This window comes from Pseudorasbora parva, chromosome 12, assembly GCF_024679245.1.
Source record: "Pseudorasbora parva isolate DD20220531a chromosome 12, ASM2467924v1, whole genome shotgun sequence".
Classification (NCBI taxonomy): Eukaryota; Metazoa; Chordata; class Actinopteri; order Cypriniformes; family Gobionidae; genus Pseudorasbora; species Pseudorasbora parva.
Window position 1 is genome coordinate 13,830,926 of NC_090183.1, and position 16,988 is coordinate 13,847,913.

General features: G+C 37.8%; 3 protein-coding genes across 7 annotated transcripts in view; 1 reads left to right on the forward strand and 2 right to left on the reverse strand.

The window, feature by feature from the left end:
• Positions 1-210: 210 nt before the first annotated feature.
• On the reverse strand, positions 211-3,083 carry casp20 (caspase 20, apoptosis-related cysteine peptidase). Its single transcript, XM_067458325.1, has 5 exons — positions 3,014-3,083; positions 1,971-2,326; positions 1,762-1,867; positions 899-1,391; positions 211-692 (listed from the first exon to the last, which is right to left on the reverse strand). Exons 2-5 carry the CDS (start codon positions 2,301-2,303, stop codon positions 560-562), a joined length of 1,065 nt encoding a protein of 354 aa, XP_067314426.1. The 5' UTR covers positions 2,304-2,326; positions 3,014-3,083; the 3' UTR covers positions 211-559.
• A 223-nt stretch (positions 3,084-3,306) lies between these two features.
• Positions 3,307-14,182, forward strand: dytn (dystrotelin). Of its 2 annotated transcripts, none has more exons than XM_067458323.1 (14): positions 3,307-3,476; positions 3,931-4,005; positions 4,120-4,318; positions 4,398-4,483; positions 4,594-4,685; positions 4,777-4,848; positions 5,908-6,071; positions 6,366-6,477; positions 7,308-7,420; positions 8,440-8,575; positions 9,664-9,737; positions 9,871-10,021; positions 11,785-12,310; positions 13,710-14,182. In XM_067458323.1, the coding sequence occupies exons 1-14, from the start codon at positions 3,401-3,403 to the stop codon at positions 13,811-13,813; spliced, it is 1,980 nt and encodes a 659-aa protein (XP_067314424.1). In that variant the 5' UTR covers positions 3,307-3,400; the 3' UTR covers positions 13,814-14,182. The 2 variants fall into 2 exon arrangements, with proteins under 2 accessions (XP_067314424.1, XP_067314425.1); XM_067458324.1 differs by having other exon boundaries at positions 3,328-3,476; positions 4,140-4,318.
• A 219-nt stretch (positions 14,183-14,401) lies between these two features.
• Positions 14,402-16,988, reverse strand: part of adam23a (ADAM metallopeptidase domain 23a) — a 31,022-nt gene continuing 28,435 nt past the window's right edge. For 2 of the 4 annotated variants that reach the window (XM_067459262.1, XM_067459263.1), the window contains exon 26: positions 14,402-15,813. In XM_067459262.1, coding sequence (XP_067315363.1) covers positions 15,768-15,813 — 46 coding nt within the window. In that variant the 3' untranslated portion in view covers positions 14,402-15,767. Of the gene's footprint in view, positions 16,657-16,988 lie in introns of all 4 variants that reach the window. The other 2 variants (XR_010908589.1, XM_067459264.1) reach the window with 2 other exon arrangements.

Below are 16,988 nucleotides of genomic sequence, written 5' to 3' on the forward strand. Positions count from 1 at the left end.
GGACACTATACAGACAAAGAGCACCTTCCTTCGGATGAGACTCTAAACCGAGGTCCTGACTCTCTGTGTTCATAAAAAATCCTAGGATATCCTAGGGGTGTAACCCTGGCATCCTGGCCAAAAATGTGAGTAGGCCTATACATTAAAATATTATAATATCAATACAATAATACACCATATTGCAGTAATACACCCTATTTAAATTGTATTTATTATAAAATAATTGGATGTGTATTTATATAGGATACAATGTAAAAACATCTGCAAAAATACAATAATTAACCACTGTTTATAAAAAAAGGTACTTATAAAACTTGGAAAACCTAAATGATCTCAAATAGCTTATGATTCCCTTTAGTAAAGTAAAAAATTGTTTTCCTGATTTAACAACAACAAAAAGTCATTTAAGAACATTCACATAGATGCAGACATGGAAGTGTAAACATGCTGTATAAACTTTTTTTGAGATTCTCTTAGAAATTATCTTATATTAAAAAGACATAATACGATTATTAAAAAAAGGCATCTCGAGCCATCTTGCCATCACATATGTAGCTTTTTAGGGGGTCACTGGCCGCAGGATCAGTCTCTTTCTCATGGCGACTTCTTGTACAGGCATTTGTTTGTATTTGTTGTCCTTACGGCTAACCTCATTATTCACACAAAGCAGGATTGTCTGGATGTCTGTACCCCTGGGGACATACAAATAAAAATAAATAAAAATGTCTTATATAGTATAGTATATATAGTTCAGTCTATATATACTATATATACATTTGTGCATCTGATTGATGTCAATAAATATAGTTTTTCCTTTATCCTTTTTTCTACTTTGTATACTCAAATTTTCATAATGAACTTAAAACTGCCGCATAAATTCTTTATGTTACAAACTTACTGTGGACAATGTTTCTCTAGGTTTCGGCAAAGTGAATGAATAAACCAGGAGCCCTCTTCTGGCTTTCTGTAAGAGACGTGACCGTCAGTCGTTGACCGGGCAATGAGGAAATCCGCATCAGCTGGGATTGTGATATCAAAAGCATCACTATCCACCTCCATCATCTCTGACTCTCCATCTCCTGGAGCATCCGCTTGGACTCTCACAGGATTTTGATTTCTGTTGCCACGACATGCCTGTATAAAAAACAGTTTGGGCTTGCCGGCTAGGTTCAAGTCAGTGAAAGGCTCCCTTATTTCATCAACAGAAACAACATTGCCATCAGTTCCACAGACTCCTTCTTTTACTCCATGGGAAAGGACACAGCATACAAAGCAGTCTCCATCTACTGTCTTCCCCAGGGCCTTGAGGAGATTCTTCATTTCATCTGCAGTTTTATTTTTGTACTCCACCACATCAAACCCCAGCCAACGGAAAACTTTGTCAAGAGACTCTGGGGTTGAAAAGAGAGAATATGAGTAACTTAATCCATAGAAATAATAATAAATAAATAATAATTAGAAACATTGACAAAATAAATATAATTTATAAATGTATGACTATAAATATCAATAAATATTATTAATAAATGTTTTTTTATCAATTACCCTCTCGTTGTGTGATATATTATATATAAATATAATGGTAGTGTAGTGACACATAAATAAATGTTTTGGAGCAGCGTTTTCTGCTTTCAAGTTAACTGCGCTCCTGAATGTTTGTGTGTGTAGTGTGTAGTAACGTGTAACAAGGACACAGTAAAAAAATATTTTACCAAAATATCTAATGCTAAATACAATACAAAAATTAAAAAACAAACAAACTGTAGTCCACATCTGATCCCCTTCTTTCACGCATGGACGTAAAATTTACATTATTGATGATTACACAGGTACCACGTGGATTTTGTGCTATTTTGTATTGCGCAACCTGAAATAAAAGCACATATACACACATTAGTGGTACACAACATACTTGACTGCAGCATTTACAGCAACCTGAATATATAAGCGTCAAATATCTGCACTGTTACCTCTTGCACTGTCACCTCTTGCACTGCCACCTTCTGCTCTGGAGAATCAAAAATGGCATGATCCTTTAATTTTGGAAAATTTTCCAATATATCATTTTGTTTTAAAAGGTCTATGAATTGGCGACAAGTTTCCTCCCCCTTTCCCACAAGTTTGTCAAGTAGGTTGATGGCTCTCTTCTCTCCTCCAGGAGTATCTTTGAGGTTCCTGTATTCGCGTTGAGCAATAAGTTTAGCCTGGTGCACATGCTGCAAGATGAATTCGGATTCAACAGATAAAGTCTCAATGAGGAAGACTTTATTTTGGACAATTCTGTGGAGGGATTGTTTGTCCATTGTACAAAATCAAAACCGGTGTCCTGAAGAGAAGAAGAACGTAGATGTTTATGTCAGAGCATGTTCAGAAAATGTTTCATATTTACTTCAAAGCAAAGAAACATGCTATACAATAAGATATAGAAGGTACAAAGAGTCAGTAACCCTAATAATAATAGTCAATACTATACTGACATGGACAAAGTGAAATAAAAGCTCTGTTCATACATTATTAACAAGTAACAGAAACCAGGTAAGAGGCAGCTTGTGCACGCACGGTTAAAAGTTCCAAAGGACTTTGGATGTTCGCACAATTAAGGAAACAATTTCATTTTACAGCGTTCAGGTGAGCAATAGTTCACTATTATGTTTTAAATCGATTCATCCATAGTTCGATATAGATACTTATTACAATGCTTAACGTTAGCCTATTTAAAAATTACAATGACGTGTTTATAACTTTAATATCAAATCGTTAGGTTTACGATTCTCTGACGAATACAATCAATTCGGTTGATTGTGCTTTGCTTTCATTTTCCCTTTAATGCAACATTCAAACTAGCTTCAGATTTCTACTTAACGTTACACCCCCTTTATACAATAGGCTACGTACAAATCGCAAATATCGATCTATCTAATGTGTATTACCACTATTACCATAGCATAGACACTTGGAGATATTTGTTATGTACCCCTACGTTTACATTTAACGTAAAACAGTAAACACCCACCTTCTTGTCAGACCAGATGTGGGTTAGTTTCCCTCGCGAACTCGAAGCCACCCACGCCACGCATGCCTGGATGAATGAGTGTAGGGATGCCAGATATTCGGGGTTCCCTCGTCTTTCTTCTGTTGGGTCGACCTCTGTGAATTATCCAGTTTATGGAATTATAAATAAAAGCGGTTAATAAGGAAAATATTGATAGTCATCCTCTGGAGGTCAAGCTAACTTTTATATGAGTAGTCATATTTTTATTTTGTATTCCGTTTTTTGTGGGTCACAGACAGTTAACATTATGTGCTGCACCTATATTTAGCCTGCAAAATTAATCTATTCATTTCTAAAATTTCGCACAAAGAAAACAATGTAGAACATAAAAAGTGGTTTAGATGGTCAATGAAATTATTATTTTTTTGTCTCCACAAGCAGGGTTTTATTGAACAGGGAACTGTTATGGATGTGGATAGCATTGGTAAGTTTGGTACCCGTTTACATTAATTCAGGATGAAAATGAAAAAATAAAATAAATATAAAAATTGTGTAAGTAGGCGTAGGCCTATTAAGAATGATAAATAATGCCGGAGAGGATCTGTAAATAATAAATGTATTAATTAATTATTATAGGCTAGGCCTGTGTGTGTGTGTGTGTGTGTGTGTGTGTGTGTGTGTGTGTGTGTGTGTGTGTGTGTGTGTGTGTGTTGTGTTTACAATAGAATCTCTTTCTCTGCAGATATCCTCTTTTGTGAAATATTGGTTCAAATTCAGGTCAATGCAATAATATGTTGTGCATTTAATAGACTACATTTATTGATCAAAATCCCGACAATTTCTTGAAACCAGTTGTGTTTTGCAGTAAATACAGTTACATTTAGAATTCTCTTTTGTAGTCTGTTCATGTTTTGGTATTTCATGTATTTCTCCCATAGAAGATCTGAATGAGGTTCGTCCTGCAGTGTATCGAGCTGCTCTAAAGCTTCGATCATTACAAAAACTATGTCAGAGTAAGTTCTTCTGTGTTTAACTGCAACAGAATGCTTTTATATAACGTAATATATATATATATATATATATATATATATATAAATCTCATTAGTGACTGTCTTTTTCAACTTCAGTGCACCTGGTGTCACTGCAGGACTTGTACCCAGTTTTAAATGCTTTATGTTCTGGGCAACCAATGATTAGTCTCGCTCAAGAAGATGTACGGCAGCTTCTAGAAGAGCTATTCCAGAACATTTCACATGAACTTCCTGGTCAGACAGTTCCTGAAGCCACAGCTCAAACCACCAGGCTTCTCTTTAAACTGTTTGACAGGTGAAGGGTGACTATTGGTTACAACATTATATAGCTGTTTTTGTATTTATGCATGTAATTTAGGTTTACTTTGTTTTAGAGAGCAAACCGGTGTTATCCTGCTCAGGTCTGTGGAGGCCGCGCTGATCGCCCTCTGTGGAGACACTCTCTCAGCTAAACAGAGGGGTCTGTTCCACATTCATTTGGTTTTTATTACGCATTCTGAGTCTGTCTAACTTTCAGAATGTATTCATGTTTATGATCATAGTTCAGAGTCTGTGCTTGTGTCTCTGCAGCTCTATTCCGACTGGCGGAGAGCTACAGCGGGAATCAGGATAACTCCATCAGTCGAAGTGCACTCAAAGTCCTGCTAGAAGACCTCAGCCATGTGAGAGAGAAATAAACCCAACAGAGTTTGATCCAATTATTAAGAGCCACTTCTAACAAATACTAACACATTTCTAAATCGTCTGGTTAAGGTTCCAGCAGTGGTTCAAGAAAACCATGTGTTTGGCCATGCTGAAACTGCAGTGTCCTCCTGCTTCAAAGGGGTATTGTACATTCTCCCAGCACATCCTTTCACACAATATATACATGCAAATACAGTACTGGCCAAAAGTTTGGAAAAATTACTATTATTAATTTTTTTTAAAGAAGTCTCTTATGCTCATCAAGCCTGCATTTATTTGACCAAAAAACAGAAAAAAAACAATAATATTGCAAAATATTATTACAGTTTAAAATAATTGTTTGCTATTTCATTATACTTTTAATTTACTTTATTGAATTTTACATTATAAAATTGTATTTTATTCCTGTGATGAAAAGCTTCATTTTTAGCATCATACACCAGACTTCAGTCACATGATCCTTCAGAAATCATTCTAATATGCTGATTGATTATCAATGTTGGAAACAGTCGTGCTGCGTAATATTTTAAGATTCATTCATGAATAAAAAATTCAAAAGAACTTTATTTATTAAAAATTCAAAATGGGAATCTTTTCTAACAATATAAACCTTTACTATCACTTTAAAAAAAGTAGATTTTAACACATCCTTTCTTAATAAAAGTATTTATTTCTTTAAAAAACTGAGCCCAAACGTTTTATTCATATGATTTCTGAAGGATCGTGTGACACTTAAGACTGGAGTAATGGCTAATGAAAATTCAGCTTTACCATCACAGGCATAAATTATATTTTAAAGTGTAAAACTGTTCTTTTAATTTGTAATAATATTTCACAATATTACCATTTTTTTTTTGTATTTGTGATCAAATAAATTCAGGCTTGATTAGTTTAAGAGACTTCTTTCAAAAACATGGTAATGTTTCCAAACTTTTGACCATAATGCATTTATATTTTAGAAAGGTGGTCCTTTGCAAGAGGACCATGCTGTGGTATCTAAATGTTTCAAAAGATTCAGAATCTTTTTTAATTCAAAGCAACATACAATACACATTTCCCTTGTAGGTCTTAAAAGGTATAGCCTTCATTTGCCAGCCCAGATTTTTAACCACTACTAAGCTATACCAGCTACAGTATACGTTGCTCACACTTATGTAAACTGCCTCAAATCCTGTAAATTAGGTGTTCTTTTTCTGACAGGTAATCAGTGCACATGTGACTGAAGAGCATTTTATTGGCTGGCTACAGTCAGAACCACGTCTGCTGTTATGGCTGTCCACTCTCTACAGGATTTCAGTGAGTGAGGCTGTTCAACACAGAGTCCACTGCCATGTCTGTAAAGCCTTTCCTATCACCGGCCTCAGGTGGGTTTTATGATATTATGTCTATACATCCTGGCTCTGGTTTAATGCCCCACAGCTCTGGTTGAAATGTTTATGTTTCAGGGTTATTATTATCAAAAATAAATGCAACCTAAATAAAAATACACAATTTATTTATTTTTTATTTTTATTTTTTACAAAAACATAGCAAAATTACAAAAAATGTAAACTGAAAATATGTAAATAAAAGTAAAAAAATAAAAAATAATAATTAAATAAATAATAATACTAAAATAACACTGGAATGTGGTATGATCTGGTATGACCTTCCCATAGGTATCGCTGTCTGAAATGCCTGAACGTACACCTGTGCCAGAGCTGCTTTCTGACTGAGGGACGCAGCAGGAAACACAAGCCCTCCCATCCTGTACTGGAATATTGCACTCAGGTGTACAAGCAAACTTACACTTTACATACTGTACATGTATTAAAGGAAGTGTATGTAAGATTGTGGCCAAAACTGGTACTGCAGGTGTATCCCCTCTCCCTCTCCCCCTGACTCGAGGTTGCCAGATTGGCTGCAGGATCCTGCAGAAACGTTTGTGTCTGCAGCTGTGGTAACTAGAGCAGATCTGGCAACCCGGATCCCAAAACACTACTGACTTTGTGATTGGTCGATAGGTGGAGGGTGGAGCTTCTGGCCAAAACACAACATGACATCATCAACAGCAGTGATATAATTATTTGAAATTAACATGATTTATGCATGATTCATGACTAACAAGATTTATGACTTAATGTCTAGTGACACATCAGGGCCATTTTATGATTAATTGAAATACATTTCTTACATACAGTTCCTTTAACTAGGGATGTCAGTTGATTTTATTTTTATTTTTAATTTATTTCGACAAAATATTGAGAATCTTAATTTTAAGGCATTTATCAATTTTATATGGAAGCTTGTTTCCTGCAATTATTTATCGCACAATTATGACTTTTTTTTTCCAGAACTGCATGACATAACACCAGAATTTCACTTTATAACTTGCAATTGCGCGTATACCTAACAATTCTGGGGGAAAAGTCAGACAATTATGCAATAAAAAGTCACAATTATCTTTTAAAATGTTTTATTCTGGGGTTGAAACAAGCTTCCATATATATTAGCATCTGACAGACTTTGAATAATGGTGCAGTAAAAACAACAACAGTATATATAACACACATATACTCTGTTAAGTATGCTTTATATAATGTGTGTTATGGTTTGTTCAGCCATCCTGGAAGGAATCAATGGCATCACTGGCCTCCAGCGCTCGGCACGCTTTGGTACCTCGACACACCCGGAGAGCAGCAGAGAGGAAGAGAGCCCTGAGAGCAGGGTCCAGGTAAACTGGGTAAACCCGGCCTCGCTCTGCAGCTCAGGCTGGAAACCTGCACATTCATTTCTACTGCTTCTGCCCTGTTGTGGGAACCAATCACAGACTGACTTATCTACCTGACGTGCTATTGGTGAGTTTAACATGATGACAGACAGAGAAACGATGGGTCGATGCCTGTCGATCACGCCTCTTGTGGTCTGATTGGTTGAAGGGCTATTCAGTTGCGTACACTGAGTCATTTGAACCATGCTGTTGATCACGCCTCTTCTTGTGGAGTAGAAAAGACTCCCCACACCAATGCTCACTCTTAAAAGATTAAACTTGGTCTGGTGATAGCCAGACAAGGGTCCAGGTGCAGATTTTTTGTTTTTGTTTAATGGAAATAAATAGTGAACAGACCTTTAAACAGCAAATGATACATGTTAATAGCATATGTAACTGGTTGTCTGTGTTGCCTGTTTACTTTGGACTGAATAAATAGAAGGTTGGCAACTGGGTCGACTCTTTGCTTACTCTCTGATAAAGAGATAAAACAGTCTTTTACAATGTTTGCATTCGCCCTCAGCATTTCTCTTCCATCCAAACACAAGTGGAAGAGAGGAACAGAGGAATAAACCAATAAAGTAAAGATTTAACAACATGAATGTCAAAAAATAAACAAAAAAAACATACCTGATAAAGAGATAAAACAGTCTTAATGTTTGCCTTCGCCCTCAACATTACCGTAAAATAAATTTCAAGTGCAATGCAATTAGCATGTGCTTCAAATTCACAGATGACAGAAAATTGATCAAACTTACTGTGGAAATATGAGTGCTGCAGTGGAAAATACACATATATACAGTCAATTCAGCTATATATATATATATATATATATATATATATATATATATATATATATATATATATATATATATATATATATATATATATATATATATATATATATATATATATATATAATATTTTTGTGTAAATCAATCTATATATTAAACATGTTATTGCACGTGTTTGTGTGTCTGCAGTGCCCCATCTCCTGTGCCGCAGTTTGTGGCAGATCCAGACATGCATAATGCTCCTGAAACAAGTGCGACTGCCTCCCCTGCTGCGGTTACGGTAGAGTCTAAAGCCCTGCAGACGGAAGAGATGGAGATTCCTCAGGTAACTTACCTGCAATGTTTCACAATAGAGTGACCTCCCATTCCAAAACAGCACTGGAAAACACACACACACGCACGCACGCACGCACGCACGCACGCACACACACACACACACACACACACACACACACACACACACACACACACACACACACACACACACACACACACACAGAGACAGACAGACAGACAGACAGATAAATAGATAGACAGACACACACACACACACACACACACACACACAGACAGACAGACAGACAGACAGACAGATAAATAGATAGATAGATAGATAGATAGACAGACAGACACACACACACACACACACACACACACAGACAGACAGACAGACAGACAGACAGACAGACACACACACACACACACACACACACACACACACACACACACACACACACACACACACACACACAGACAGATAGATAGACAGACAGACAGACAGACACACATACACACACACACAGAGACAGACAGACAGACACACACACACACACACACACACACACACACACACACACACACACACACACACACACACACACACACACACACACACACACACAGACAGACAGACAGACAGACATACAGACAGACAGACAGACACACACACACACACACACACACACACACACACACACACACACACACACACACACACACACACACACAGACAGACAGACGGGATCTCATGGCAGGATTGAGCGCAAACGGGATATCATGGCAGGGTGTGCCAAACCAGTGGCAGAGTTTAATTGCCCCAAATAAATAATCTTTCCTTGTCGCAAAACAATAATAAATGTTACAGCAAATATGAGAAAGTAACACAATTTGGTGACAAAATCTCCAAATGGAGAACACACCAATAATAAACAACAAAATCAAGTCCCACCCTATTGTTTTTTTCTCTTCCAAGAAGTTATACTCATACATCACAATAGGGAAGAAAATATCATTGCAATTTCTGTTTCATGTCTAATTTATGAAAAGAATTATGGTAGAAAATACTTGTTGCACTCTGTAGATAATCATAATGCTAAATGATCACCTTGTGGATATTTGTTTATGATGTTGTAGAAAGAAACAGCGGATTTCCAAAAAGACCTCAGTGTTACCCAGAAGGCCATGAGGGATCTGCAGAGAGATAAATGGTGGGCCAGTTTGATGTGCCGTGTGTGCGGGTGAAAATGTTTGAACGTGTGTGTATGTTCATTTATAATAATTGCATTTTTGTGTTGGTATATATTTGTATGTGTTGCAATTGTATTTGTATGTGATGATCAGGCTCCTGGAGAAAGAGTTTCAGGTGTGGAGAGTGGCAGCCCAGTCGGAGCATGATTCATTGGAGGACAAATGCACTGAGCTGAAGACCATGATGGAGACGCTGAACCAACACAATCAGCATCTGGGAGATGAACTGGACAAAGTCAGACATGTGAGAAGCAGCATAATGAGGGCTTTTTATGCCTACATTTAAGATATATGTCTTGAATTACACAGTTTAAATAAACAAACTAATATACACTCACCTAAAGGATTATTAGGAACACCTGTTCAATTTCTCATTAATGCCATTATCTAATCAACCAATCACATGGTAGTTGCTTCAATGCATTTAGGGGTGTGGTCCTGGTCAAGACAATCTTCTGAACTCCAAACTGAATGTCAGAATGGAAAAGGTGATTTAAGCAATTTTGAGCGTGTTATGGTTGTTGGTGCCAAACGGGCCGGTCTGAGTATTTCAAAATCTGCTCAGTTACTTGGATTTTCACGCACAACCATTTCTAGGGTTTACAAAGAATTGTATGAAAAGGGAAAAACATCCAGTATATAGCAGTCCTGTGGGCGAAAATGCCTTATTGATGATAAAGGTCAGAGGAGAATGGGCCGACTGATTCAAGCTGATAGAAGAGCAACTTTGACTGAAATAACCACTCGTTACAACTGAGGTATGCAGCAAAGCATTTGTGAAGCCACAACACGCACAACCTTGAGGCGGATGGGCTACAACAGCAGAAGACCCCACCGGGTACCACTCATTTCCACTACAAATAGGAAAAAGACGCTACAATTTGCACAAGCTCACAAAAACTGGACAGCTGAAGACTGGAAAAATGTTGCCTGGTCTGATGAGTCTCGATTTCTGTTGAGACATTCAGATGGTAGAGTCAGAATTTGGCATAAGCAGAATGAGAACATGGATCCATCATGCCTTGTTACCACTGTGCAGGCTGGTGGTGGTGGTGTAATGGTGTGGGGATGTTTTCTTGGCACACTTTAGGCCCCTTAGTGCCAATTGGGCATCGTTTAAATGCCACGGCCTACCTGAGCATTGTTTCTGACCATGTCCATCCCTTTATGTCCACCATGTACCCATCCTCTGATGGCTACTGCCAGCAGGATAATGCACCATGTCACAAAGCTTGAATAATTTCAAATTAGTTTCTTGAACATGACAATGAGTTCACTGTACTAAAATGGCCCCCACAGTCACCAGATCTAAACCCAATAGAGCATCTTTGGGATGCGGTGGAACGGGAGCTTCGTGCCCTGGATGTGCATCCCACAAATCTCCATCAACTGCAAGATGCTATCCTATCAATATGGTCCAACATTTTTAAAGAATGCTTTCAGCAGCTTGTTGAATCAATGCCACGTAGAATTAAGGCAGTTCTGAAGGCAAAGGGGGGTCAAACACAGTATTAGTATGGTGTCCATAATAATCCTTTAGGTTAGTGCATTTAAAAGTCACCATGAAATCAAAATGGGTAATTATTATTTTGATCTTGCATGCCTTTCCGGGGAGGTGTTCCGGGCATAGGACCTAGGACACGCTGGAGGGATTATGTCTCCCAGCTGCCCTGGGAACGAGTCAGTATTCCCCCAGAAGAGCTGGAGGAAGTGTCTAGGGAGAGGGAAGTCTGGGCATCTCTATTTAGACTGTTGGATAGTCTTAAATAGAGGAAATTGGTTAATAATAAACACTTCCATAATTTTTTTGCATGTAGAAATCCTAGTTTATGTTAAATCTGCAAATCAAATGGATTTTTAGGAAGGGGCAATATTTTTTATTTTATTATGCTTTTTTTTCTTTTAGAAAATAGTAAACTGCAGTTTTTACACCAGAAGAAAACCAGAGAGAAATGACAAGGAATGTAAAACAAGTTCTTTAATTACGATTTGTTGTCATTGTCATAGGTCTTGAGTCTGAGGGACAGAGATAAGTCCAGAATTGGCTTTCATTCCCATTCAGACCTTCAACCAGAACATGCTGACAGCAATAGTGAGAACGACTGGACACAACCTGGCTGTTTAATCACTGGTGACAGCTCCAGTGAAGAAGAGGAGGTTGAGAAGGAGAGAGAATCATTTCAGAAAGGAGGGATAGAAGTGGAGGAGGAGACTCTTTATGAGGTATCAGAAGACATATCGACGAATCTGGATGACACAGATAGTGTTTTGATACAGGACGACCAGACAGCTTCGGGACAGCAAGAGGAAATCGAGGCGGAAGGGGAGGAGCAGGAGCAGGAGCAGGAGCAGGAGCAGGAGCAGGAGGAGCTACTGCATGAAAGACAGGATCTTTCTTTATTTCATCAGTCCATGTCTGATTTAGCACCGGAAGAGCATTCAGGCTCAGATGACTCAGATATGGACGAGGAGGAGGAACTTTGTGAGCTTGTACAGCGACTTCGAAATGAGCTTTCTCTATATACAACCACAGGTTTGTGCAGTCATTTGTATTATGCTTGCAACTTTGTAGCTTTGTTGTCACATGATCCTACAGAAACCATTCTAATACTGGTTTGTGCTCAAGAAACATTTATTTTTGTTAATGTAGAAAACTTGTGCTGCATAATATTTTAGTGGAAACTATGATTAAAAAATTTGGAGTAAGAAAAAAAAAAGAATTTTGCAAGTATGGATTAAACTGATACTAGTGACAGTGAAGACATTTATAATATTTATATTTCAAATAAATGCTTTCTGGACTTTCTAATTAAAAAAAAAAAAAAAAAAAAACCTAAATAAAATTGATCAAAGTTTAATATTAAGCAGCAAAATTATGTTTTCAACATTGTTAAAAATAAGTACCATTTTAATAATTTAATACAAATAATAATAATATCTAAGATTACTGACTAGAATGATATATGGATTACAATTTAAAAACATTACAATAGATAAGTTATTTTAAAATATAATAATATTCCACAATATTGCTCAATAAATAAATTCAGCCTTGGTGAGCAACAGAGACTTATTTATTATGTATTCCAAACTTTTATATAAAGAACTCCTTTATTTTATATATATATAAATAATAATAAAGTCTCTGCATATATAATTAAGTCATGATTCAAAACTTTTGACAATTTTTTAAAATCAAAATACAGAAAAAAACAGTAATATTGTAAAATATTATTACAATTTAAAATAATAATTTTCAGCATCTTTACTTCAGTCTTCAGTGTCACATGATCCTTCAGAAATTATTTTAATATGCTGATTTGCTGCTCAAGAAACATTTCTTATTATTAATAATTGAAAAGTATTTTTGCTGCTTAATATTTTTGTGGAAATGGTGATACGATTCAAACATTCGTGGCATGATTTATTAATCAAGGACCATTAAATAGTTTAGAAGTGACAATGAAGATATTTTATAATGTTACAAAAGATTTATATTTATTAAATGTTTTAATAAATAATAATTTGATAATAATTATAAATGTTTCTTTAGCAGCATATCATCATATTAGAATGATTTCTGAAGGATCATGTGACAATGAAGACTGGAGTAATGAAAATTCAGCTTTGCCGTCATAAGAATAAATTACATCTTAAAATATATTCAAATAGAAAACTGTTATTTAAAATTGTAATAATATTTTGCAATAGTACTGTTAGTACTGTATTTTTTTCTGTAAATTTTATTTAGGCAGATTTTTTATATACACGTGCACATAGTACAAACTAAAAAGGCAGTGAATCAGACAATTAAGGCACCTGTTTATACTGTATTTTTGATTAAATAAATGCAACCTTGGTGCGCAAAAGAGAAGAAGAAGTAAATCTAAATGTGTTTGGGCTAATTGTTTGTTTGTTTTTTTCTCCATCAGGGTCTGTCGCTCTACAGAAGGAATTGCTAATGACGGCAGCAGAGGGAGTCAGAGACACTGTTTCTCATTTAGTCACTTCTGTGAGGACCACAGGTTTGGCATGATGGCAGACAATCATGGGTTACAAATAAACATCCTCACATTTCCATCCAATACAAGCCAATTTTGTTACTCTCAGCAAATGCTCACATGGATTGACGGTTAACGCCATCTCAATTCACAACTGAATGCAATTTAAATAAAGAGTAAAATCTAAACTATTTTCCCCAAATGTACTTCACTGTTTATATTGTTAATCTAAATGAGACATTGGTTTATATTAGAGAGGCGCCAATTTTGACATTCTGGATGATACGGATAAGGGTATGGCTATTATATTCTTGTTACTACATGGAATTCAGAGGTCAAATTATTAGTATAATGTCCTTTGTCCAGGGCAACAATGTATAACACTTTATACACAAGTGTTCAGTTTGCATTTGGGCCTATCTGGGTTTGTTTTGAGATGTTGAGTTTTTTAATTGATTTTTAATACTAGACATTTTATATATATATATAATTTCCTTATATGCTTTTGTTGGACAATGCATAAACATCAATTTTAATATTTTGCATTCAGTACAGAGTGTTTTTTTATTTTAATGTGAATGCAAAGCAATTAATTTGTACAGAAAAAATTAAGATCACAAAGCAAAGTTTTTGTCAAGTTCTTTATTAGTATTATTTGTTGTTTTGGCAATATTTCCATGGGAACATGATATGGCTGTAAAAGGGCTCGGGGTTTAGAAGATGATTTCAAAAACCTGATGGTGCAGATCAATGATGGTATAGAAAAACACCCTCTTTCTCTGTTCTTATTTCAGTGGCATTTGCCCAAATTTGAGCTCCCTTTACTGCAATAGCCTCATTCTGTTAATAATATTAATATCACAAGTGCCTCAGTTATGCTGTCCCATACAGATGACAATGACATTAAAATTTTCAGAAGCTGAGATTTTCATAGAAACATTCATTTTAAGTAATCAGAAGCTTATTATAATGTCAAACATAGATGGCCGAGCATATAAAAGACTGCTATTAATAATCCGCTAGCTTGAGATCAATTTCATTGTTAGTCTCAATTGAGAATTCTTTCCCAAACCATAGGGTTTGTGCAATGTTTCCCCTTTGCATAGTAAGTAAATGTTAACTGTTTTTCCTTTGACATGCAGATACCTTGAAAAGCGCAGCAGGCTGTGTGGGCTCCGCCCCCAGTGCAATTACATCATGCAGCTCTCTGATTGGCCAGTGATGGCATTCAGGTCAGGGCAGACCTACAGGGCCCAGCCAGTTAAAAATCTTAAAAACGTATGGGGACGTCATTAGGCATATATAACAGTGGTGATTTCAGCATGCAGCTGTATACGCTGCCAGCCAAATGGATAGTGTTTTTTTTTTTTACTTTTTCAGTTGGGTTTCTTCGTTTCATTAATACTACAGAAAGTGCCTGCAATATAACATGCTGAAATAACAAAAAGAAAATCTTTAAAGTTATGCCTTGAAATCTTTGTCTGAAGAAGATATGGGTCCCTCTCATAGGACGCAGTCATTTAGCCCCTTAAAACACATGGATGTGTTACCCACCTACTGGAACTTCAAATCGTTCTTCTTTTTTTTCGATTAACAAATATGTTCGTCTTGCATTGGTGTCCCTCCTCTGCCATGCGAGGTCCGCAGCTGAAGCTGGTCATGCCTGGGTCGAAACCGGAGATTGGGGCGTGTAAACTGGAAGTCATGCCCCAATGAGTGGTACCATCCACTACCAGTTATCAGGGTTGCTAAACGGCTTGAGACCAGAGGGCAAAGGAAACGGAGGCAGCGCTAGAGAAGCAGTTCTACGTGACTTTAGATGAAAAATGTTTGATCATTGTCTCTTTCTTCTCTCGCTTTCTGTCCTTTTTTTTATTCAAGTAACGCCAACGCTGTCGGCAGCGGCGTCAGCAGCAGGAGAGGGTACAGTCCAGCGGGTTCTGACAGAACCCAGGGGCACACTAGGCAAGGATGCAGTTCTCTTAGCCTTTAGATGGCACTGGCGTTAGGGTCATATCGTCTTTTCTTGACATTTCTTGGCGATGAGGACAAACAGGACAAAACAAACGAGAGGAGGGTTAGTGCAGGCAATGCCAGAGACATCAACATACAATTTGCTGCCCATCTGACCGCCTTAACCCGCAGCAACCACGTGGTTGTGGTTTCATCTGCTTTTTTATCAATTAAAAAAAGTCATTAAAAAGCTTCCCGTAACATTTTTGTTTGACTCCTAACGCCGTTGGGTTGCGGCGGGTAAAAGCGGCTGTCCTTCGCAGCGACAAGGAGAGACACAGAGTGTCCCTCCGTTGACTTCAGGTGAGTATGTGTTAGAAAGACAACAAAGGATGCGGAAAAAGAACATTACCTTCTGGGAGAAAAACACGGACATAGACAAAGAGAACAGCAAGAAAGAGTTTACAACATCGAGGGTCAGAAAAGGACGTCACACCCACAACATGAACGACGACGATACCACCAGGAACAACAAGAAAGGCAACAAGAACTGCAACAACACCAACAACGACAGGGGTTTGACACAACTTCCCCGTAGCGTGGCTTGATGTGGGGCATCCCAGCAGTTTAACATGCACCTGTCCATAGAGAGGTTAGGTGGGAGACGCCACTATCGCTGTGTAGGGGGGTGACTGGGGTAGCATGCAGGTGCAGTGCAGCGCGTGTGTCTGTACCAGGTCTCTGTGAAGCAGGCAGTAAAGGCAGCGGTGCCGGGCGAGTCCGGGTGGGGGGTGAGGGCTCTTGCTCTGTTCTAGGTTTTCAGGGGGCCCAGGGCCTTCCGGGAGATAAGAGGGCGTGGCAGCCAGCCATGGCACAAAGGCTGCCTACAACACAACCTCCACCCCTCTCCGCTCAAACTCTCACCCTTTCAGACAACGGAGGGGGGATTGAGAGAGAGATCACGGCGAGGAGAGCGGGTCAGAAAGTCGTCATCCCTGCCCACCCCACCCCAACAACCCACCCCGCTTCTCAAAGCAAGAAAAACAACAAACACCCCTCCCCTCCCTTCACTTGAGGTGAGCCCAGCCTTTGTGCGATGCTCTGATAGCACTCCGCTTTAGCTCTGGCTTGATGCCAGTCCGCATGCAAACTTTAAATGGGCTCAGTCAAGATGCTATGTGCAAACGAGCATGCTGCGGTGAGCTAAGTCCTCTTGGATAATCTCCAGATCTCAAAGCTAGCTTCCCAGAACTTCCT